Source organism: Notechis scutatus, chromosome 2 (genome assembly GCF_049901735.1).
Source record: "Notechis scutatus isolate UNSWTSFEM ecotype Mainland chromosome 2, rNotScu1.2, whole genome shotgun sequence".
NCBI lineage: Eukaryota > Metazoa > Chordata > Lepidosauria > Squamata > Elapidae > Notechis > Notechis scutatus.
In genome coordinates, this window is record NC_142010.1 from 82,535,853 (window position 1) to 82,559,125 (window position 23,273).

Sequence of the window (23,273 nt, forward strand, 5' to 3'; positions counted from 1 at the left end):
GCTAATGTTGTCATATAGGTGAAAAATAACTGTACCTTGAAGGACAGAATTGCACTAGGAACATGAAGATGGGAAAGCTTAACACAGTGAAATATGAAATGAAACGGCTACAAATTGACATCTTAGACAAAATGAGATAGACGGATTGGACATTCTCAGTCATAACATCACAGTTTTTGTTACTCATGAGATGAAAAACAAAAGAAGGAATGGTTCTACTTTTATAGTTATGAAAGATATAGCAAGACTGCTGTAGTGTAGTCAATGACTGAATAATATTATTTGGACAATCCTTTAAATATGATGATAATCTGAGTTTATGCTTTGCTTAACTACTGCTGCAGAAGAAGAGGAAGTTAGTTTTATGATCACGTTCTATTTGAAATCAACAGATTTCAAGCAAATGTAGTCAGACTTATGGCTTAGGAAACCGGAGACTGATTATAGGTAATCCTCAGCTTACAACAGTTTATTTAGTGACTGTTCAAAGTTACAACAGCATTGAAAAAAGTAACTTATGATTGTTTTTCACTCTTAAAACTTTTCCAGCACTGGTGACATGATAAAAATGCAGATCCTTGGCAACTGGCTCATATTTATGATGCTAGCAGTATCCTTGGGTCATGTGATCAGCTTTTGCAACCTTCTGACAAGCAAAGTCAGTGGGGAAGCCAGGTTCACTTAACAGGCATGTTATTAACTTAACAAATGCAATGATTCACTTAACAACCATGGCAACAAAAGTTGTAAAATGGGGCAAACTCACTTAACAAATTTTTCACTTAGCAACATAAATGTGGTTGTAACTTGAGGACTACCTGTAATCAATTCCTGCCATTCCAATAATTTCATAGGAGGTGGAGGAACTCAATTACAGCATCAAAGACATTGCCATTCTGGAACAGATCATGAACTCTGATGTGTAAGTTTCAAGTTATGTTAAAGAAGAAGAAAGCCAATCAGTTTCAATTATATGATCTCCATCATTTCAAGCTGAATGGCAGGAATCACACTGAAGCTCTGAACTCCATTGATAGAGAACCAGAGGAACTTAAGTAAGACATTAAAGATCAATATGAAAAGAGAGTGCCAAAGATGAAGAAATAGAAGAAAGCAAACTGTCAGAATGAACCAGGGAAATTGCCAAGAAAAAAGAAAAGTCAAAACTAAAAAAGTTTAAAATCTCAGAAAGCAACCTATAAAAGACAAGAATTACAAAAACATCTGTGAAGACATTGAAGATGGAAATAGACATGGAAAAACAAGGAAAATCTTTAAAAAAAAACACCTGAATTCAGAAGAAAGTTCCAACTTCAAATTGATATGCTAAAGGATACCAGTGGACATAAGGTAACTGAGAAGTAGCTGATTTAAAGGAGATTGAACAAAGATAGATAACAGATAATCAGAGTTGGAAGGGACCTTGTAGGTCATCTAGTCCAACCCCCCGCCCAAGCGGGAGACCCTACACCATTTCTGCCAAATGGCAAATCTTGAAAATCTCAAGTGATTGTGCTCCCACAACTTCCGAGGGCAAGCTCTTCCATTGGTTGAGTGTTCTCACTGTCAGAAAGTTTCTCCTTATTTCCAGGTTAAATCTTTCCTTGTTCAGTTTCCATCCCTTATTCCTTGTCTGGCCTACAGGCGCTTTAGAAAATAGCTTGACCCCTTCCTCCCTGTGGCAGCCCCTCAAATATTGGAAGACTGCTATCATGTATCCCCTAGTCCTTCTCTTGACTAGACTAGCCAAGCCCAGTTCCTGCAACCGTTCATTGTATGTTTTAGCCTCCAGTCCCCTAATCATCCTGGCTACTCTTCTCTGTGCTTTTTCTAGTCTCAACATCTTTTTTATAATGTGGTGACCAAAACTGGATTCAGTACTAGGTGTGGTCTTACTAAGGCTTTATAGAGTGGTATAAGTACTTCCCTTGATCTTGATTGTATCCCTCTGTTAATACAATTTAGGATTGTACTAGCTTTTATAGTATACTGAAATATTGTACAGTAGGGACTCAACATCCAAGAGAGCTGAGAAGATACTCTGACCTACAAGAATCACTAACACTAGAAGATGTAGTTAGATCAGCACTCTAGTCATTACCAAGTTGGAAGGCTACAGGAACTGTTAGTATAACCACTGAAATATGGCAAACAGCAACAGAAAAAAATAGTAAAATATAATAAAGTTTACTATAATAATAGTAAAAAAATAGTCTAATCTCCTTGATTAGTTTCCATCCATTGCTTCGTCCTGCCCTCAGGTGCTTTGGAGAATAGCTTGACTCCCTCTTCTTTGTGGCAATCCCTGAGATATTGAAACATGTCACCCCTAGTCCTTCTTTTCATTAAACTAAATATACCCAATATAAAGTATTTTATAGCACTTATATTAATGACTCTTTTAGTATAATTTGTGGGGATGTGAAGGCTAATGATGTTTAGTAGATAAATGGCAGATTGGAAAACAGATTAAATGTTTAGAATTCATTTCATTATATTATATATATTATTTACCAAAATGGCTGAGCTTTACAGCATGCTGCCAATCATAGAATGATTCAACTTGTTACATTTCCAAATATTTTTTTTAAAAAAATGAATGATTAGATTTAGCAATCAGTATTGGAGTAATATATTATTGGAAAATATTTATCAAAGATAGATACTGTGCATCTCACTATCAAAGTGACTCTGAGAGGTTTACAGATACAAATGATAAAATATAGAAAAGACAAACATAGAATTAGAAACGGAGTTAAGAATGCCAACTTTCTCACTGTAAATTTCATGATTTTCTTCCATTGAAATTTCTAATGCTCTATGCCAATTATCTTGTAAATTTTACATCCATTTGATCAATCAATCTTAATTCGTTTAGTCGCTGAGTCATATTTCACACAAAATGTGTAAATATAGTAATTCTCAGTTTACAAGAGGGGTGTCAAATTTGTGGCCTACAGGCTGGATGCATGGCCATGCCCACCCCCATTTTAGCGAAGGAGGGAAAAGTCACGATATGTTACCCCTGGTTTACAAAGACAATTGGGACAGGAATTACCATCACTAAGTGGCATAGCTGGCTGGAGAATTCTGGCAGTTGAAGTCCACAAATCTTAAAGTTGCCAAGTTTGGGGACCCCTGCTTTAAGAGAATGGATGTTAGTGGTTTTCTGTTACCTAATGATACTGTTTGGGAGAGAAAACAATTGTTCTACAGATGCCTCTCCTTAAATGTTCTTAATAGTAAATATGCACATACTTTGTAACCGAGGAAGATTGGGACTTGGCCTTAGTGTATGCCAGTGTAAAGTATCCTCGTATATTTTACATAAAAGATTTGGATGGCCCTGACCATGTTAATTTTTCCCCAAGACACTGAACAGCTGGCTGTTTCCTCAGTAGGTTGGATCAGCTTTGCTTTGTAGGTTGGATCAGCTTTGCTTTTGATGATGTGCTTTCTTTTTCTTTAGTACCAGGGTTAAATGTAATGGGTATTTTTCCATTTTTTATAACATTCTATACCTTCTCTGTGAGGTGTATAGGCATATCAATCAATCAATTTCAGCAACTTCCATTGTTTTGTAGACACAGGTTAGATTTCCCCCCCTACTTTCTCTTACATGTTTATATGAATCTGAATTTTGAATGAATATGCCCTGATACTAACTTCTTGGTGAAGATGAGAGACTATGCAGCTGAAAGCATCATTTGTCAACTCTCTCCAAACTTCCCTCTATTTATTTGAGTGATATCCACGCTAGGTTTACTTGAAGAAGGGGAGAAGATGGGAAGAACATCAATGGGACCTGGAAGATGTGCTCCCAAAATAGAGCTACTAGATATCCAAAAAGGCAAAGGAGGACACAACCAATTGAAAAGAAATTGGGTGGGGGAGTGAAGGACACACTAAGTGTTTAGCTTTCTTGCAGCAACAAAAATTACAAAAAAAGCATTTAGGCCTACATGTATATATTGCTCTATCAGGAAGACCCTTTCTTTGTGGCAGAAATGTACGAAACTGAGTTAGGAGGCAAAATTCTTTAGCTTATAACTGATTTAAGGTCTTGTCAATTTCAGGCAGCAGCTGCAAGAGGAGGGAGAGTACTAATTAGCTAATTCACAGAGTCACAGAGATGAGCTTGTTAACTTGCAGTTAGCACTAATTAGGAAAGTGCTATTCAGGAAGATGTAGCTTGTTAGATCCTCAAAAAGACAGACAATATTTGATTTCAAAGCTATGCCTGCTAGATAGAGGATATGAGGACAAAAAAAAAGAGGACGTCTTTTTGCCTCAACATTTGGTAACCCCACCCAAAGTAATCATTTGCTCCTTTATTTAGGTAATATAATTTGAGAACCTTGACTATGTTGGTAGCTCCACTAGGCATCTTTATAACAAACCTCCTAGATTGGGGTAGTAATTCCATTGAGCTCAAATTGGGAAAGAAAATTTCTTATCTAGCAATAATATTTAGTTCTGGCACTTAATGCTTCATGTTGGAAGTAGCTATTAAAATACGTAGGAAGCATCACTGCATTTGTAATACCCTTTTAACATAAATTGGTTTTCCCAGAGAGCCAAAATGAGCAATAAGTCAAACCCCAATGTTTCTAACTAAGTGAGTTAGGGACCTTTGCCAATCCAGAATGCTTACCATCTATATCTACTGCACATTCCTATTTTTAATTTATTTTCTGCTTGAACAAAATTAAGATAATGCAAACATCTTTGCCAAACAGTAGGCTTCTTTAGCTGCTTGTGTTCAGAGGCAAAGAAGTAGTGGTGAGTGCAAAATATATTAAGCGGTGCAGTTTAAAGAGTCCTGTATCTGCTGCTTCATTAAAGAACTGAGAGTGAAACATTTAATATTTGCAGTGAACAATTTTACATTATGCATAAGTGAGATAACATTCTTTTTCACAGATAAGCTAAATCACCAGGGCCTCATGTATTGAATCCTTCTTGGCTATGCTACCCAAGCTTATATTACGGCTATTCTGCTTCTATAAGGGGAAGATCAAACAACTTAAATTAGACTGTGTTTTTATTTGGTGGGGATATTTGAAAAAAAAAAAAGGTAACGTGAAATATGAACTTTAATTGGAAGAAGAGAGATACTGTTACATTACAATGGAATGTGTGAATGATTTGAGGAGAAAAGATGCTGCCTAAGAAACAATCAGACAGCAAGAGAGGCAAGAACCTCCAGTTGCATAACATCCTTCTTCTTCTTGTGCCATATTAGTCATCAAGCATTGGCGATCATGATGGCAATCCTATTTTTATCAACAGCTGCACGAAAAAGTGCTGTTGGGTTTTGTCCAAACCAGTCTCTTAGATTTTGAAGCCATGATGTTCTTCTGCCTGGATCTAGTTTGCCTTCAGTCTTTCCTTGGCTTAACATCCAGGGAAATAAATTTAGAAAGGACCTGTCCTAATGAATCAAGTCATTAAAAGTGGTGATGGAAAGTTTGTACCTTTAGATTTGCAAGATTCTGATAATGTAGCCTGACAGTAAAGTGGATCTAGTGATGTTTCCTGTCTGGTTTACCTGAGAGGGCTGGCAAGTATGCAGAACATTTTCTGGGTAATAAACTAAGCTAGAGTTTGTGTTGTCTGAACCAAGTTTTGCAGATTAGCAAAATTACTGTGAGTTACTCAAAAAAATTTAGTTTGTTTTACCTCTGTTTTTAGTGGCTTTTGTCTTGTACTTCCATGGATTGGTTAGGAGCTTGGGCAGGACCCGGGTACAACTGAAGAACCAGGAAACTATAAATCATGGTTTTTCAATGCTGGCTGGGGAATTTGGGGAGTTCACATTTTAAAGTTGCCAAGTTTGCCACTGTTATAAATCGACCATGCATTTCCACCAACTCACCATGATTTCAAAGTTTGAGTATGAACCAGCCATAGGGAATTGTTACATTAGGACATATGGACTCAAAGTTTAGTTTTTGGTAGCACCTGGTGCAAAGAACCTTACATGAATCAAAATAGATAAAGCAATTGAATATTTAATCTTGTTTTAATTTTTTTATAACAATGGTTTCAGTTTGATCACAAAACTGATCAAATGTGTTGAAGACCTCTGAATTCCCCACAGAGCTAAAATCTGGAATTTGGGATTGCTATAGGTAACTTCAGTTTGCTTCTTGGTATACTATATTTTAGAATCATAATTACAGTGCAGATCTTTGGGCTGATACAGAAACATAATTGTGGCATCTTTATTTTAACAGAAAATGGCAGTGCCTCCTCCATATACTGATTTAGGAAAATCTGCTCGAGATATCTTCACCAAGGGATATGGTAAATATTGCCAGTAACTTTCTATCATTTTCATCCAAATGAAATTTCTAGCAGTAGAGGATGTAAAAGGGCTTTATAACTGGTATCAAAATCCTTCTGCAATTTGCCCTGTAATCGTTTTTGAGAAGCAAGATGTTGTACATGAAGACACTCTACAATTATTAGTTTTGTATATAATTTACTGGAATGTTCTTATTTTTTTGGAATGAAATCTATATAAATTTCTTTATTTACAAATGGCTGATCTCAAGAGGCACGGTGGCACAGTAGTTAGAATGCAATACTGCAGGCTACTTCTGGTGCCTGCCGGCTGCCTGCAGTTTAGCAGTTCAAATCTCACTAGACTCAAAGTTGACTCAGCCTTCCATCCTTATGAGGTCGGTAAAATGAGGAACCAGATTGTTGGGGGCAATATGCTGACTCTGTAAACTGCGTAGAGAGACCTGTAAAGCATTGTGAAGTGGTATATAAATTAAGTCATATAAGTTAAGTCATTGTAAGGTGTTGATCATTATGCTTCTTTTAGAATGGGAACATTGCTTAATCTGTCAATAGTCATTTGCAAGTACATTACAACATTTTAATATTTTCTACTTGTAATTGGCACACAATATGGGGAATCACATTTACTATATCATATGGCATTCTTGTGGTCAATGTTAGGCTCAGAGAAGAATTTATGTTGCACTGTTATTGTGAAACTAATTAATCTGCTGAGCCATGGCTAGTTTTATAAACTACCGTATTTGCCGGCGTATAAGACGACTGGGCGTATAAGACGACCCCCCAACATTTCCACTCAAAATATAGAGTTTGTTATATACTTGCCGTATAAGACTACCCCCTCTTCCACACACCTTCCACTTTTGCACTTTTTTTTTTTTGACGCACTTTTCTGCTTTGGACAATTTTGAAATGAGCTAATCCAATTTTGAACCAAGAATATGCAAATAGCTATGGAGTTTAGAAATGAGTTTTAAAAATATTTTTCATTGCTTACCATTAAGCGTAAAATATGTTGTAAATAAAATGAGAACACAGGAAACGTTCTCTTCTCAATACAGCTGATCTCTCTCTCTCTCTCTCTCTCTCTCTCTCTCACACACACACACACACACACACACACACACCAAAAACCCGGACACTGAAAAGGCTGCCAAGGAACAGTATATTCAATGCCTTCTCTTTAATCAAGAAACAAGGAATTCCTTAGAATCTTTTTTTTTTCCCCAAGTGGCCCTCTTTAAAAAAAAAAATGGAGGTAACACTTTCATTCAAAAAGTCTTCCAGTATCTGGAGTCGCTCAGACATATTGAAGTGAGGCAGGAGAGTAAGTGAAATTTGAAATGATCCAGCTACCGTTTTCTTCCCCCCCCGCCTGAAGGCCATTATCTCCACGTCAAAACGCGAACGAGGGGAGGCAAAGAAGCCAAACACGCTAAAAAGGATCTCTTTATTTTCCTACACAAGGTCACACCTACTTTTCCGCATTCAAAGGACAACCTCTCCTCACCACCACCACCACACACACACACACCCCAATACCCGCAAACAATGTTCTGGGCATTAATCACCATTGCTACATTAACCTGGTAAATTTATACCCTGCCTCCCCCAGTGTTGCTTTGACGGCAGGATTTCACACAGCGGGCGCTCGCTCGCTCTCTTCTCCGCTCTCCCACCGTTCGCACATGTTGGAAGCACAGTAAAACCTGATAACCCACCCGGGCTCCCCATCCTTAACCTACAGCCGCCCGCATGCAAAACCTGCGTGCAAAAGAAAAAAAAGAAAAAGAAAAGTACGCCGCACGTGAGGATCTTGAATCCTCTCCTCCCCATACCGCTAAGGAAGGAAGAGGGGGAAAGGTTGCGCAGCGCGTGGCGAGTGACACCCGCCACACACACACACACACACACACACACACCCCCCCCCCAGCCTCCTCCCGGCTGCTACTCAAGCTCGAAGTGGGAGTCGGAGTCCTCCCGGTGTATAAGACGACCCCCCCACTTGGAGGCATGTTTTTCAGGGCAAAAAAGTCGTCTTATACGCCGGCAAATACGGTATATATCTTGGTGTATTAATTAAAACCAAGTGAATCACAATATGGCTTAGTCCAATGTATTAATTCACACTGCTGTTATATTATGTATTTTAAATTTAGTTTTAATGTTATTTTGTTAAACTTTAATATATTATATTGTATGTAGTGAATTAACTTCTCTATGGCTTCTTTAGCTATAGGGAAGTTATATAACAATAAGATTTATGGATAAATAATAAATGAATGTAATTCAAATATTCTTTTGTATATACTCTATTGCTTTCAATCTGTTTTCAGTCTGAACTTGTATTATTAGTTAGCAAATCAATGTATTGTATTTCTCATTTTTTTACCCAGGTTTAATGGCTTGTTTGACAGCATGTAATCATTCATGTGCTTCTTATTTGAGATCTAGCAAAATTTGACTTTTGAGTATGAGAGTTTTATTTGGGTTTATTCTAGAAAGTGCCAGTACCTAGTTGTCTTTATATAATTCTGGAATAAAACTATATAGGGCTGGGTTTGGTTAGTACTTAGATGGGAGAAAACAAAAAATCCCAGGGATGTGGCTTAGAAAAGCATCCCCGAAGGCTATGGCAACTTTGTTGTCAAGGCAACAACATGGACTTGTCTGTGTAATTGCCATGAACTGAGCTCATGATATTTTCCTTAGCAATGCATTCCTTACTCTTATCAATGTATAAATATAGGCTAGGCTATTTGAACTCAATTGCATTATTGATCCAGAATCCAGTTGTTATTGATAGATGTCCAGTAACTTAACCTAGTTATGTATTTATTATGCAATCGGAATATGTAATGCATGTACTTTAAATGCATTGCTTTCATTCTCTAAAAAAATAAATAGAAAATTACAAATCTTAACTGTTAAAGGAAAAGCTTGTGGAACAAACTTAAGGACATGGTCCCTTGAAGTAATTTAACAATTTCTGTAATATGATAGGTTTCCAGCCTTCTTTTCTCTTTCCTCTTCTGATTTTCTTAGTTCAAGCAATGGCTTATTCCCTTTATAAAGAATGGCTACTATCATTTTTAGAAGTTCAAGTCATACAGCACTAAAACCTAGTTTTTCATTGAAGAGTCTTTGGAACCTTAGTATTGAAAAATCCAATTCACTTAACGATTAAGAAAAAACTGAAGAAAAGACCTATGTCTTTTCTGCTATACCACAAGTTTGGAACTTTTCTGTTCCATTTTAGACTGAGCACACACATATGCCAGCTTGATTTACAAATGGTAACTGATGAATTACAAGGAGTTAAATGCAAAGGTAGACAGTGCATGTGTCTAGCAAGTACACAAATTATATATAGCAGAACAGGATGTTGTTTTAGAACCAGGCCAGTTAGTTTAGTCTAAAACTGAATCCTGATGTAGAGCCACAAGTTTAGTCCAAGACAGTCCAAGGATCCAAATGCCAAATAGTTAAGTCAACTGATCTAGGTCAAAGAGCCGATCATTCAATTTTTCCCAGCCAAGAGGCCAGTCCCTGGTGGTTTCTCTGAAATAGATACAGGCATGACTCAATTATGGGTATTCGAGCCTTTGTTTCTAAAATAACTAAGCACAACAGTTCTGCATGTTCCTGAAAAGTTACCGAGGGCATCCTTAGACTTGGTACTCTGCCAGCCTCAGGATTGCTTGTTTCCCGAGTCCCCTGCCCACCCATTGGATCAGCCTTTAGCACCCCTGAGACCTGAACAGAGCCTCAGGGACTGTTCTGCAAAGGCTATAGTTTGAATGACTTTGCCTAAGCTGTCCTATGGTAGTTTACAACCATTTTTTTGTGACCATTTGAAATTACAACAGCACTGAAAAAAATGGCTTATAAGCATTTTTCACACTTAAGATCATTGCAATATCCCCATGATCACAGGAACAAAATTTGGGTGCTTGGCAACTGACTCATATTGATAACCTTTGCAGTGTTCTGGGGTCATGTGATCTCCTTCTGCAACCTTCTCTGACAAGCAAAGTCAATGGGGAAGCCAGATTCACTTTACAAACATGTTACTAACTTAACAACTGATTCATTGAATGTGGCAAGAAAGGTTGTAAAATGGGACAAAATTCACACGTCTGTCTTAGCAAGATACAGGAAGAAATTTTGGGTTCAGTTGTGGTCGTAAGTCGAGGACTATCTATGCTTTAGTTTACTTTTCAGCACTGCAAAAAGTGTGTGTTTGGGGGGAGGTGCTGAAACTCCCAAAGCATGGTTTAACCGTTTTTTCTTCTTCTTTTGAAACAGCTTTATGTGAAAAAAAAAATATTGAAAAATAATGGGAAAATAAGTTCCAAAGAGCAGATGCAGTGCCAGCAAAATTCCATAAATAAGGCTGGCTAGATTGCAAAGCATCATTTGGAAACAGTCACATTCAGTGTGACTAAAAGAAGCCTGATTTCTTAAATGCTCTTCTTCCTGCATAGGAAGCTCAACTTTTATAATGAACTATACTGTGTATTTTGTCTTGACCTGCGTGTTACTAATACTAGCCTACTTTTATTTGTTTAGGATTTGGTTTAATAAAATTGGATTTGAAAACAAAATCTGAAAATGGACTGGTGAGTAGGAAAAACTGAGCATGAATTTTGTTATTTAAATATAAGCTTGAATTTTATCTCTTGATCATTTTGGATGTTAACTTGCATTTCACCTTGTTATAACATTTTTTGTTTTTTGTTTTGTAAATATCCAATTTCCATAGAAACATGAATCAGGGTAATTCAAGATTATGCCCTTCATGTCATTACTGTACATGTTACAGTACATGGGCTTGATAGGTGAGGGATATTGGTCATTACTTAACTTCAAATGACAAATGCTTATCATTTCTAGTGGTGTCAGAATTAGCACAACTGACATATAAAAATAAAAATGAGATTTTTTTTCATATAGAATATAACATTTTCATAGTACAGGATATGGATATCCGATCTAAGGTATCATTGTGAATAAAAATATTCTATTTTGACCTCAGGAATTTACAAGTTCAGGTTCTGCAAATACAGAAACAAGCAAAGTTACTGGAAGTTTGGAAACTAAGTACAGATGGAAAGAATATGGCTTGACGTTTATAGAGAAGTGGAACACGGACAATACATTAGGAACAGAAATAACTTTAGAAGACCAGGTGAGTGACCATTCATTTACAAAATTACCTTAATTGATCAAATATTTAATCAAACTGCTTTCAAACTATATATTCAACTACTGGATTTCTTTTCAGCTGACACATGGACTGAAATTGACTTTTGACTCCTCATTCTCACCTAATACTGGGTAAGTACACTTCAACAATAGAATAATATCATTTAATATTGATCACCTAGTTTGTGAAAATCTGGATTACCACATCTGTGTGTGTGTTTGCCTTCAAGTCAATGGGGACTCCAGGCAACTGCCTGAACAAATCCCTGAATTTTTCTTGGGAATATTTCAGAAGTGGTTTGCAATTGCTTCCTTAGAGCTGAGAGATTGTGACATACCAAGGGTCATCCACCTGGCTTTGTGCCTAAGCCAGAACTAGAATTCACAAACTCCCGGTTTCTGGCCTGTGTCTTAACCATAACTGCAAACTGGTCCATATGTTTACCTGTTGTTCTTTTATTAAATATTATAAACATTGTTTAGAAGTGAGCCAGGCCCATTGCTAGTAATACAAAATTTTATGAGCTGTACAAAGTCTTATTCCAGAATTCTTCAGCAGGAAGTTTTGCAAAATGACCAGTTTTGACCAGGAAACCTGATAAAGTTTGGAAGTTAGAAAATGTTAGAAAAGCATTTCTGCAAGCTTGACACATTCCCAAAATTCTTAGTATTTTGTATTTGAGGTGGGATGTTTCATGAAGTTTAGTGCTCAAAGCTTGAATGAAATGTTTTGCATACCCACAGTAGCTATATATAGCTATAATAAGCAGATTAGAATCATATAGGATGAACACATGGGAATGGGTGGTATATAAATAAATGTCTTTTATAAAGTATTTCAGACAAGAACTGACTCCTTCCATCTTCTAACACATTACATATATTGATTCAATCTCTGTTTAAAAATATTTAATATTTGAGCTTATTGCCCTAATTATTGCTAATTTCTGTTTATAATAAATAGATTTGTCAGAAGTTGGCAGTGCAAGATTTCATTAGTGCTATTGAACTGTTAGCCTTCTCCTTTCTGTACTATCAGCCATACTATTTTGGAGGCTTATTTTCTTCAGGCTGGATTTTTAAAGCAAATCCTTAGAGATTGTACAATGTATGGGGGAAATAGTTATATTTTCTGATTGTTTCTGCCTTTTAAAAGAAAGCTTATGCTTTTCATAAAGCTTGTTAGTCAAACAAGCTTCTGTCGGACTGCTGATTGGTTTTTTGTTTTTTTTTGGTTGGAAATTTCTGTCACATCTTTTGTGTGTGTGTGTGTGTGTGTTTGGACGTCTATTAAGAGTTTGGAAGTGGGAAGAATGGATTAGAAAGGGCACAGAGAAGCGACCAAATAGCTAGTAGCAGAAATGGGAGGGAGGAGAAGAGTGGCAAGTAGCTGTCCTTAACCTTTCCTCTCTCTACCAGTACAATATCATTCTGCTTTTAGAGAAGGAAGAGTCTCTCAGTGATACACCATTGCATGCAAAGGGTATACCATCCCCGCTTCTGCCCAATACTCTGAAGGAATATCCAGAAGTCACAGTACCTCAAGGACAAGAGCCTGTTGTTTTGGATCATCAAATCAAATCAAATCAACCTTTATTGTCAGAGTACAACATGTGTACAATGAGATTGACGGAGTCTCCCTTCATGCACCCTCCTAACACAATTCACAGTGAAGACAAAAAAAATAAATCTCATAACTCAGTGAATCCTACTAACAGACACACTATATTATTGCACCATGTGACCTCCCTCTATACAGTTCTGATGGCATCCTCTCTCAACCTGCTGTTTTTTCCTCATTCTTCTGCCTTACCAATTCATCTGCTCTGCTCAATTGTCAGGTTCATCTATTGCTTGCCCCCTTGGTTTCTTTTCTTCCACTTTTTTCTTAATTTCTATCCATGATTACACAATGCTTTGTTCTATGCTAAACTGTTTAAAGATCCACTTTTTTCAGACCCTTCCCAAACCATCCCAGACTCAGGTTAACCACTACTCTGCCTTCTTACTCTTTGTGGTCCATTAGTATAGCTGTTTCATCTAAATTAGAGTAATAAGTCAATTGGTTTACACAATAATATTTTAATATTATATTTTATTGTAGTTGCATATACTGTATATTCAACCACTGCAATAAAATATTATTGTGTAACCCAAGGGCACTGACTGAAACCTTGGTAGAGTTAAATAAAGATGTTGTAGCTTGACCATTCATATCTTGTCTTACTAAGCCAAAATATGCAAAACGTGAAAGCCAAGAATGGCTTATAAAAAATACTCTGATATTATGGAAAGCAAACTCTGTCAATCAAGTGAACTTTGTAGTAGGTTGATGCCAGCTGGTAAGTAGACTACTATACATTTTTAATTGGTTTATTTCATATGTTCTTTGCTATGTTCTCGAGATCAGAGTCAAAATGTGTATCTCATCCTCCTTTGCCACTAATAAGAGATACCCTGAACATTTTAAAAAATAGCAATATAAAACTTTGTTTTCCCATTTAGAAAGAAGAATGCTAAAATCAAGTCTGGATACAAGCGGGAACATATCAATGTGGGCTGTGATATGGATTTTGATATTGCGGGTCCTTCAGTACGTGGTGCCTTTGTCTGTGGCTATGAAGGCTGGCTGGCTGGCTACCAAATGACTTTTGAGACAGCTAAAAGCAGAATAACTCAGAGTAACTTTGCTGTTGGCTATAAGACTGATGAGTTTCAGCTTCACACTAATGTGTAAGTACTGATAATATTGTTCTGGATGAAAATTTATAACCAAAAGAAAAACCTTGGTGAAAACAAACTATTTTCAGTGTTTCCGTTTTAAAAAAAAATCTGAGAGAAAGATAAACATATTTTGGGTACCCTAAATACAAGGTTTGAAAGATGAAAGGATGAATTTTGCATGTGTGTGTGTACCTGTATAATTTTCCTTATGAGGAGTCCATTTTGGAGACAGGGATGGGGAATCTTTCCCCCCAAGCAATATTGCTGAATTATAACTTCCATAGTTCCACACTATTGCCTTGGTAGAACTAATGGTATTTGAACTTCAGGTAACAATAGAGGGTCACATTTTGCCCAACCCTGCTTTATGATCTTACTTTGCCTTTTTGAACTAGTACTAGTTCTTTCTTAGTACATCGTAATGATATATACAATAATATCTGTATATGATAGACAAGGAATAAACAATATGTGGTCCTTTGCCACTGGATATATGCCTGCTGGATTTTATAGAAAATGAAATCTAAAAGATTTGGGGGGTGTACTTTAGGCTTCTGTCTTAAGCAATAAAGGAACAGTTCTGAAACATTTTGTGGTTGAAGGTAACCTGAACATCGTTTTGAGTCTCCGTAAGAAATTGAATTAAGAAACTGTTTTTGATTCAATGTTAACATTCTTAACAAAGCGAGTACCATGTTGTGAAAATCATTATCCAAAGATAGGGTCTTGCTGACATAATTAGTAGTCTGAGAATTGATTTCTATTGTCAGGTAAAGCACAGATAATTTTTTGCTGTCTCACAGCCTTCTATCAGAGTGAAGCTGTACTATATGAATAAAGTCGTACTACAGCACAGATGGAAGGAGAAGATCTAAAAATAAAGCTCATTGGCAATGAGTGTTGTATTGTTGTTCTAATCTTTCACTTTAGCAGCAAGAATCTGACTACCATAAAATAATGTATGAGTAACCATTAAAAAGTACCTGACCACTGCAGCTGATACGTGAGATGGGTGCTTCATGAAGGGATAACAATACATACATTTTGTATTCATCTGTATTAAGATTTTTTTTAATCCCTAAAATCATCTGGAATTCATAGGCTGGAACTGTAAGCTGATCAGCTGTTTTGTTTTTAAAAATAATAGCTCAAATGATTTTCTCCTTTAAGAAGCTTTCAGGTATTATGTAAGGATTTTCAATAGTTTTACTGAATTTTGATGATTTTACAAATTGTTTGTTGCCTTATTGTCCAACTATTGTTAAAGTAAGCAGAGTCAGGCCATTTAGTATTTTATTAAGAAATCCTATGGTTTTAATGTTCATACGGGAAGTCAACAGAATGTCTGGAAAAAAGGCAAGTAGTTGCCAAGAAAACATGGACATAATCCTATGAAATCACCAGGAATCAAGCTAACTGATGATTGAGAAATTATTAAGCTAAAAGTACAGTTTTTCTGTTTATGGTTTTACCTAAACATGTATTACATTTTGAAAGTAGAATATACTTTTTAGAATAAATTTGAAAACCAAATAATTAAACAAAAGGGAATAGAATTAAGTTTAGGTCATGATTCATTTGAATTGTTCTGTAAGGACACTGCCAGCAATCCCTGGAAAGGTACAAAAATAAATAATCTTAGGAGATATCATCCTACTAACAGACACACTATATTATTGCACCATGTGACCTCCCTCTATACAGTTCTGATGGCATCCTCTCTCAACCTGCTGTTTTTCCTCATTCTTCTGCCTTACCAATTCATCTGCTCTGCTCAATTGTCAGGTTCATCTATTGCTTGCCCCCTGTTATCAGATTTTAATACTTTTTACACAATAATATTTTAATATTATATTTTATTGTAGTTGCATATACTGTATATTCAACCACTGCAATAAAATATTATTGTGTAACAAGGGCACTGACTGAAACCTTGGTAGAGTTAAATAAAGATGTTGTAGCTTGACCATTCATATCTTGTCTTACTAAGCCAAAATATGCAAAGCGTGAAAGCCAAGAATGGCTTATAAAAATACTCTGATATTATGGAAAGCAAACTCTGTCAATCAAGTGAACTTTGTAGTAGGTTGATGCCAGCTGGTAAGTAGACTACTATACATTTTTAATTGGTTTATTTCATATGTTCTTTGCTATGTTCTCGAGATCAGAGTCAAAATGTGTATCTCATCCTCCTTTGCCACTAATAAGAGATACCCTGAACATTTTAAAAATAGCAATATAAAACTTTGTTTTCCCATTTAGAAAGAAGAATGCTAAAATCAAGTCTGGATACAAGCGGGAACATATCAATGTGGGCTGTGATATGGATTTTGATATTGCGGGTCCTTCAGTACGTGGTGCCTTTGTCTGTGGCTATGAAGGCTGGCTGGCTGGCTACCAAATGACTTTTGAGACAGCTAAAAGCAGAATAACTCAGAGTAACTTTGCTGTTGGCTATAAGACTGATGAGTTTCAGCTTCACACTAATGTGTAAGTACTGATAATATTGTTCTGGATAAAAATTTATAACCAAAAGAAAAACCTTGGTGAAAACAAACTATTTTCAGTGTTTCCGTTTTAAAAAAAAATCTGAGAGAAAGATAAACATATTTTGGGTACCCTAAATACAAGGTTTGAAAGATGAAAGGATGAATTTTGCATGTGTGTGTGTACCTGTATAATTTTCCTTATGAGGAGTCCATTTTGGAGACAGGGATGGGGAATCTTTCCCCCAAGCAATATTGCTGAATTATAACTTCCATAGTTCCACACTATTGCCTTGGTAGAACTAATGGTATTTGAACTTCAGGTAACAATAGAGGGTCACATTTTGCCCAACCCTGCTTTATGATCTTACTTTGCCTTTTTTGAACTAGTACTAGTTCTTTCTTAGTACATCGTAATGATATATACAATAATATCTGTATATGATAGACAAGGAATAAACAATATGTGGTCCTTTGCCACTGGATATATGCCTGCTGGATTTTATAGAAAATGAAATCTAAAAGATTTGGGGGTGTACTTTAGGCTTCTGTCTTAAGCAATAAAGGAACAGTTCTGAAACATTTTGTGGTTGAAGGTAACCTGAACATCGTTTTGAGTCTCCGTAAGAAATTGAATTAAGAAACTGTTTTTGATTCAATGTTAACATTCTTAACAAAGCGAGTACCATGTTGTGAAAATCATTATCCAAAGATAGGGTCTTGCTGACATAATTAGTAGTCTGAGAATTGATTTCTATTGTCAGGTAAAGCACAGATAATTTTTGCTGTCTCACAGCCTTCTATCAGAGTGAAGCTGTACTATATGAATAAAGTCGTACTACAGCACAGATGGAAGGAGAAGATCTAAAAATAAAGCTCATTGGCAATGAGTGTTGTATTGTTGTTCTAATCTTTCACTTTAGCAGCAAGAATCTGACTACCATAAAATAATGTATGAGTAACCATTAAAAAGTACCTGACCACTGCAGCTGATACGTGAGATGGGTGCTTCATGAAGGGATAACAATACATACATTTTGTATTCATCTGTATTAAGATTTTTTTAATCCCTAAAATCATCTGGAATTCATAGGCTGGAACTGTAAGCTGATCAGCTGTTTTGTTTTTAAAAATAATAGCTCAAATGATTTTCTCCTTTAAGAAGCTTTCAGGTATTATGTAAGGATTTTCAATAGTTTTACTGAATTTTGATGATTTTACAAATTGTTTGTTGCCTTATTGTCCAACTATTGTTAAAGTAAGCAGAGTCAGGCCATTTAGTATTTTATTAAGAAATCCTATGGTTTTAATGTTCATACGGGAAGTCAACAGAATGTCTGGAAAAAGGCAAGTAGTTGCCAAGAAAACATGGACATAATCCTATGAAATCACCAGGAATCAAGCTAACTGATGATTGAGAAATTATTAAGCTAAAAGTACAGTTTTTCTGTTTATGGTTTTACCTAAACATGTATTACATTTTGAAAGTAGAATATACTTTTTAGAATAAATTTGAAAACCAAATAATTAAACAAAAGGGAATAGAATTAAGTTTAGGTCATGATTCATTTGAATTGTTCTGTAAGGACACTGCCAGCAATCCCTGGAAAGGTACAAAAATAAATAATCTTAGGAGATCATCCTATGTTATCAGATTTTTACTTTCTTATCCATATCTTGCAGAATCCTAAAATTTTGGTAATCGATTAAATGAATTTCATTTGATGTTTGACGCTTGGTATGGAATCTGCAGGCAATTATGTGCCATATGTGGTAATTGTAAAAAATTTGGTGCCTGCATAAGCAAAACGGTTGAAAAAGAATTGATAGAAAAGCAGGATGAATGATATCCAAGGAGATTTAGTTTTACATCGTATTTCTGTACTGAGATCACTTTTATTTCTGGAGTTAGCGCCCTAAATGTACTTAAAAAATATGAAAGCCATTGAAGAACCATGAATATGTTCCATTCTAATAGAAAGTCAATAGATTCCAAAATACACAAGCAAAGGAATTAATTCAAATAATATTACTCTTGCTTTACAAGTAGTTCTCGACTTAGTACCACAATTGAGCACAAAATTTCTGTTGCTAAGCAAGACAGTTAATTGATTTTTGCCCCATTTTACAACGGTTCTTGCCACAGCTGTTAAATGAACCACTGTAGTTCTTAAGTGAATTTGGCCTTCCCCACTGACTTTGCTTGTCAAAAGGTCGCAAGAGGTGATCACATGACCCTGAGAGACCACAATGGTCATAAATACATGCCAGTTGCCAAGCCTCTGAATTTTGATCATGAGACCATGGGAATGTTGCAACAGTCATGTGTGAAAAACGATCATAAATCACATTTTTCAGTGCCGTTGTAACTTCAAATGGTCACTAAACATATGGTTGTAAGTCGAGGACTACCTGTACTAGTATTGAAGCTCTCATCTATTTTTTACTCACATGTTTGCATTAGCTATACACATGCAGAAAAAAGTGTTTTAAAATATATTTCAAAACTAATCTATATTTTCATGAATAAGATTCTCACGACATGTAACATTTGAATGTATTATAGAAATGATGGTACGGAATTTGGAGGCTCCATTTATCAAAAGGTGAATGATAAATTAGAAACTGCTGTTAATCTTGCTTGGACAGCAGGAAACAGCAACACCCGCTTTGGAATAGCAGCCAAATATCAGATTGATTCAGATGCATCTTTTTCTGTAAGTAAAATTTGATTCCATGACAATAATGGACTAGAGCAGGGGTCTGCAACCATAAACACTCAAAGAGCCATTTGGATCCGTTTCCTACCGGGAGGCAAATTTAACAACTGGTGTGACTGGGTAGGCATGGCCAACTCGACATCACTCACTTCCACCCAGTCACCTCCTGCTCTGGAATATGGAGTGAGTCTCCATCCCCCACCATCACCCCTACCTTCTCAGGCCAGGCAAGGAGTGACAGGGAGGGGAGGGGCCAGCCAGTGATGGGATCAGCCAACAGGGAGCCACAGCAGAGGGCCACATATGGCTCCAGAGCCGCAGGTTGCAAAACCCTGGACTAGAGAGCCTTCAATTTCAAAGGCAGTTATTGTTTGATCAGATGATTTTACTAAAATATTTAGTCAATGCTCCTTTTTCTTGTTTCACAGAATTGTTTCTTTATCAAATGAGGTACAAGCAAATAAAGAAGCATTGGGAGAAAAGAGAAACTTGTACCATATGCTTTGTCATAAATACAGGTTCTTAAAATGCTGCTTTCCACTCAGTGGCATGGTCTTAAAATCGTTTTACTTTCTTCTAGTTCCTTTAGATAAGTTTGGTGTATGCAACTTATCTCTCACTGAATTTTCCATATCAGTATTTTAACATTGCCTGGTTGTGTATTGTGAGTAACTGGCACTTCTGGATTATCACATGCACCCTGATAATAATCGGGTGGAGGTGTGTATGGAACTACCATATTTTTGTTCTGAGTTAACAATAAGCCACATGCAAATTTTTATTAGTCTTTTTCTAAATCCCAAGATTACAATAGATAGGAAAGTATTAACTTAAAGAAAATTAAGTCAGATTTAGTGAACAGAAAAAGAAACCTTTCTTCTAGTAAATAAAGTAACTTAATTTGTGTCATTTGAAAGACAAGGGAATATTCCACTTAGATAATTTTTTTTGTTTAGCATTCAAATCAATTTGTCAAAACTTTATCACAAATATTGACACCAATTTTTTGAGGGTGGATGCTGGAGAGATAAGAGTCAATAGCTTACAGCAGATGGAACCTTTCTGCAAATATGTAGTATATGTCTCCATTATTGGCTGAGAAGAGTGCCTGAAGGTCTTGCTGTGAAAAAGGAGGGAGGAAAAAGGCCTCAGATTTAGACCCTGAGCTTTCCTTCCTCCCTTCAAGTTAAAAGGTACAAATATTATAAAGGGCTGTAGGGAGCTATGTACATCTGCTCTGAAAGAAAGGCTGTGTTTAAAGTTTACATGTGCGCTCTCATACACATAGATACAATTTTCACTACTAAATTGTTCAAACTCTGCTTTAAATCTATACTTATGTGCTCTTTTGAATTAAATGACTTTGAATGCAAAGAAAAAAAATCAGTTTTGTAGTGGTAATAAATATGATAACCAAACTCCCTGCGCACTGTTATTCATTTCTATGAAATTGAATAACTTAACTACAAATTTCATCCCACTCTTATTAAAACAAAAAATGTTATAGAGGTTTCTGTTTCCCCCCCGCATCCTAAAATAGAGGCAATATACAATGAAATTTTAGACAGATGTAGGTATCAAATCATAACTGAACTATTTTCAGAGTGACTAAATTGAACGACTTCAATCTAAAATATGACCTCTGCACATCTCTAGTTGTTATAAGGTTTACACATGAACTTAGGTGCACTTTCACTGAACATTTAGTAAAACGTTGAAAAGTTATTTGACATACTCACTTTCTTGTATCTGACCTGATGAATTGTTTATGAACTATGCAGCAAACACTTTGAAATAATACTGTTACATGATTGACTTTGTTTTGCAGGCTAAAGTGAATAATTCCAGTCTGATTGGTTTAGGATATACTCAGATTCTGAAGCCAGGTATGTAGAGATGAAATGTGTTTGATATAACTGACATTTTTAAAAAAATTAAATATTTTTTGCCAATAATTAAATTGTTGTGTGCCATTTATATAAAACCTGTAATGAAAACGAATTAGTTACTTCAGGCTCTGAATTTTCATTTAATTAAAGAAATATTATCTGTTACTACCTTTGCCAAAGGGTGAAAGTCAGCAAACTAAATCTAAATAGATAGGAATTATAGATATTCAGATCAATCCTTAATTTTATAAATATTGCAGCAATTGAGTTGGATTCATTGCATATCAGGAAAGGTAAATGTGTCTCCATAAGTTCCTTTTTATAGAACTTCCAACATTTTTCCTAACCAGGTTCTTTAAAATCCTTGCAACGCTTACAAATCAATGCTAATAACTTTTCTCTTATTTCCTGCCTAGGTATCAAATTGACATTGTCTGCTTTACTGGATGGGAAGAATATTAATGCAGGTGGCCACAAGCTGGGTCTAGGACTGGAATTTGAAGCATAAAAGAAGGGATTTTACCATTGCTAATTCTGAAACACTATACAGCATAGCTACCTTCTGGATTTAGTGTATTTTTCAATGTTTTATGTCTGGGATGCAATTATTGCTGTGTGTCAGTCATATTAAATCTGGTTAAAGGCTAAACCTCAAAGCATGTATTTTCAGGGAAAGATGGAATTACTTTCTCTAGTTCTGGGCATTTGGGGCATTGTTAGTTGGAGCTACATGCTTATCAACTCTTGTATGAAGGAATTACCTTTTATAAAACTGATGATGATTATAGTGGAAGACATCTGAAATTCATGCTATGAAAATGCTGATTCATTACAGGGTGCAGAAAACACAATTTTCTGCTAAGTCACCAGGCTTTCATTCTCGAATGGAGCGTTCACATTTATTCAAGAGGCTGTCAAGGCAGGTGCATCACACCCATTTAAGTCTCACTTTCCCCTCCTACAGCTCTCTTACACCCAACAGCTTTAGAGTGCTTTAGAATGTTCACGTTGTACTATTTTGGTGTGTAGGAAGTTCGATGTAAATCAGCCAATCTGATTTAAAATTTCCCATCCTTTCTCTTGCACTGATTATTAAGAAGCTTGTACAACGGAGCAATGAACCGAAACAACCTGTTGTTATTGTAATCCCTTAGTGGCACTGCATTAAACAAAATGGACTTTTGTTTTATCATTTTTTAAAAGCAGTTTAATGGATGCATCTTCAGTCTTCCATTTGTGTGTGTGTGGAATTAGACCTTAATGTACTGGACACCACTTAAAATTAAAGATAAACAAAGTAAATCTTCCTTCCAACATAAATAAAACATCTTCATCTCTAACTGTGTCTGTCTTATTAAATAGTTTTAACATTCCTATCTGGGAGTATATGAAACACTCTAGTTTTCTGTTAATAACTAGTGAAATAGCTAGCATTATGACTTCTGTGAAACAGTTCTGCTCATTATGATAGAAAAAAGAGTTCTGCTTATTTTGATAAAACGTCTTTTCAAAAACCATTGCCTTTCCATGTGCATTTCAACATCCTTATTTGGCAATGAAATTGTACAAAAAAGCAATATGTAAAGATATAAGATTATACATACATACATCAGTGTGAGGATATAGTATGAAGTGCAAACAGTTTTTTGGGTGATTTTGGTCAGATCATTACACAATCCACAAGAATTGTCTCGGTGAATATGAAGTAACATCATATTCTTGACCTTGCCTTGATCTCTAAATATATTTTAGAGATTTTTCTACAAAATTTAGACTGCTATAAATCTTTCTAATCCTTCCAAACAGTGAGCCCCTAGTTCTAATATGTGAGGTATGGCACTAGGTATTTTTCTCAAACGAGTTGAGCAAAATGGGCTTACCTGGCCCTTTGTAACATTCTGTGAATAATGCAAGGTAGAGAATTATGGAGTAAA

At 35.9% G+C, this 23,273-nt stretch overlaps 1 protein-coding gene across 2 annotated transcripts in view; it reads left to right on the forward strand.

Annotated features, from left to right (window-relative positions):
- VDAC1 (voltage dependent anion channel 1) overlaps positions 1-22,679 on the forward strand; it is a 28,031-nt gene extending 5,352 nt beyond the window's left edge. Inside the window, exons 2-10 of one of the 2 annotated variants that reach the window (XM_087955291.1) lie at positions 6,240-6,309; positions 10,885-10,934; positions 11,351-11,503; positions 11,600-11,652; positions 14,026-14,145; positions 16,573-16,734; positions 19,297-19,447; positions 21,279-21,336; positions 21,756-22,679. In XM_087955291.1, coding sequence (XP_087811417.1) covers positions 6,240-6,309; positions 10,885-10,934; positions 11,351-11,503; positions 11,600-11,652; positions 14,026-14,145; positions 16,573-16,734; positions 19,297-19,447; positions 21,279-21,336; positions 21,756-21,847 — 909 coding nt within the window. In that variant the 3' untranslated portion in view covers positions 21,848-22,679. Of the gene's footprint in view, positions 1-6,239; positions 6,310-10,884; positions 10,935-11,350; positions 11,504-11,599; positions 11,653-14,025; positions 14,254-16,572; positions 16,735-19,296; positions 19,448-21,278; positions 21,337-21,755 lie in introns of both variants that reach the window. The other variant, XM_087955290.1, reaches the window with a different exon arrangement.
- Positions 22,680-23,273: the final 594 nt, after the last annotated feature.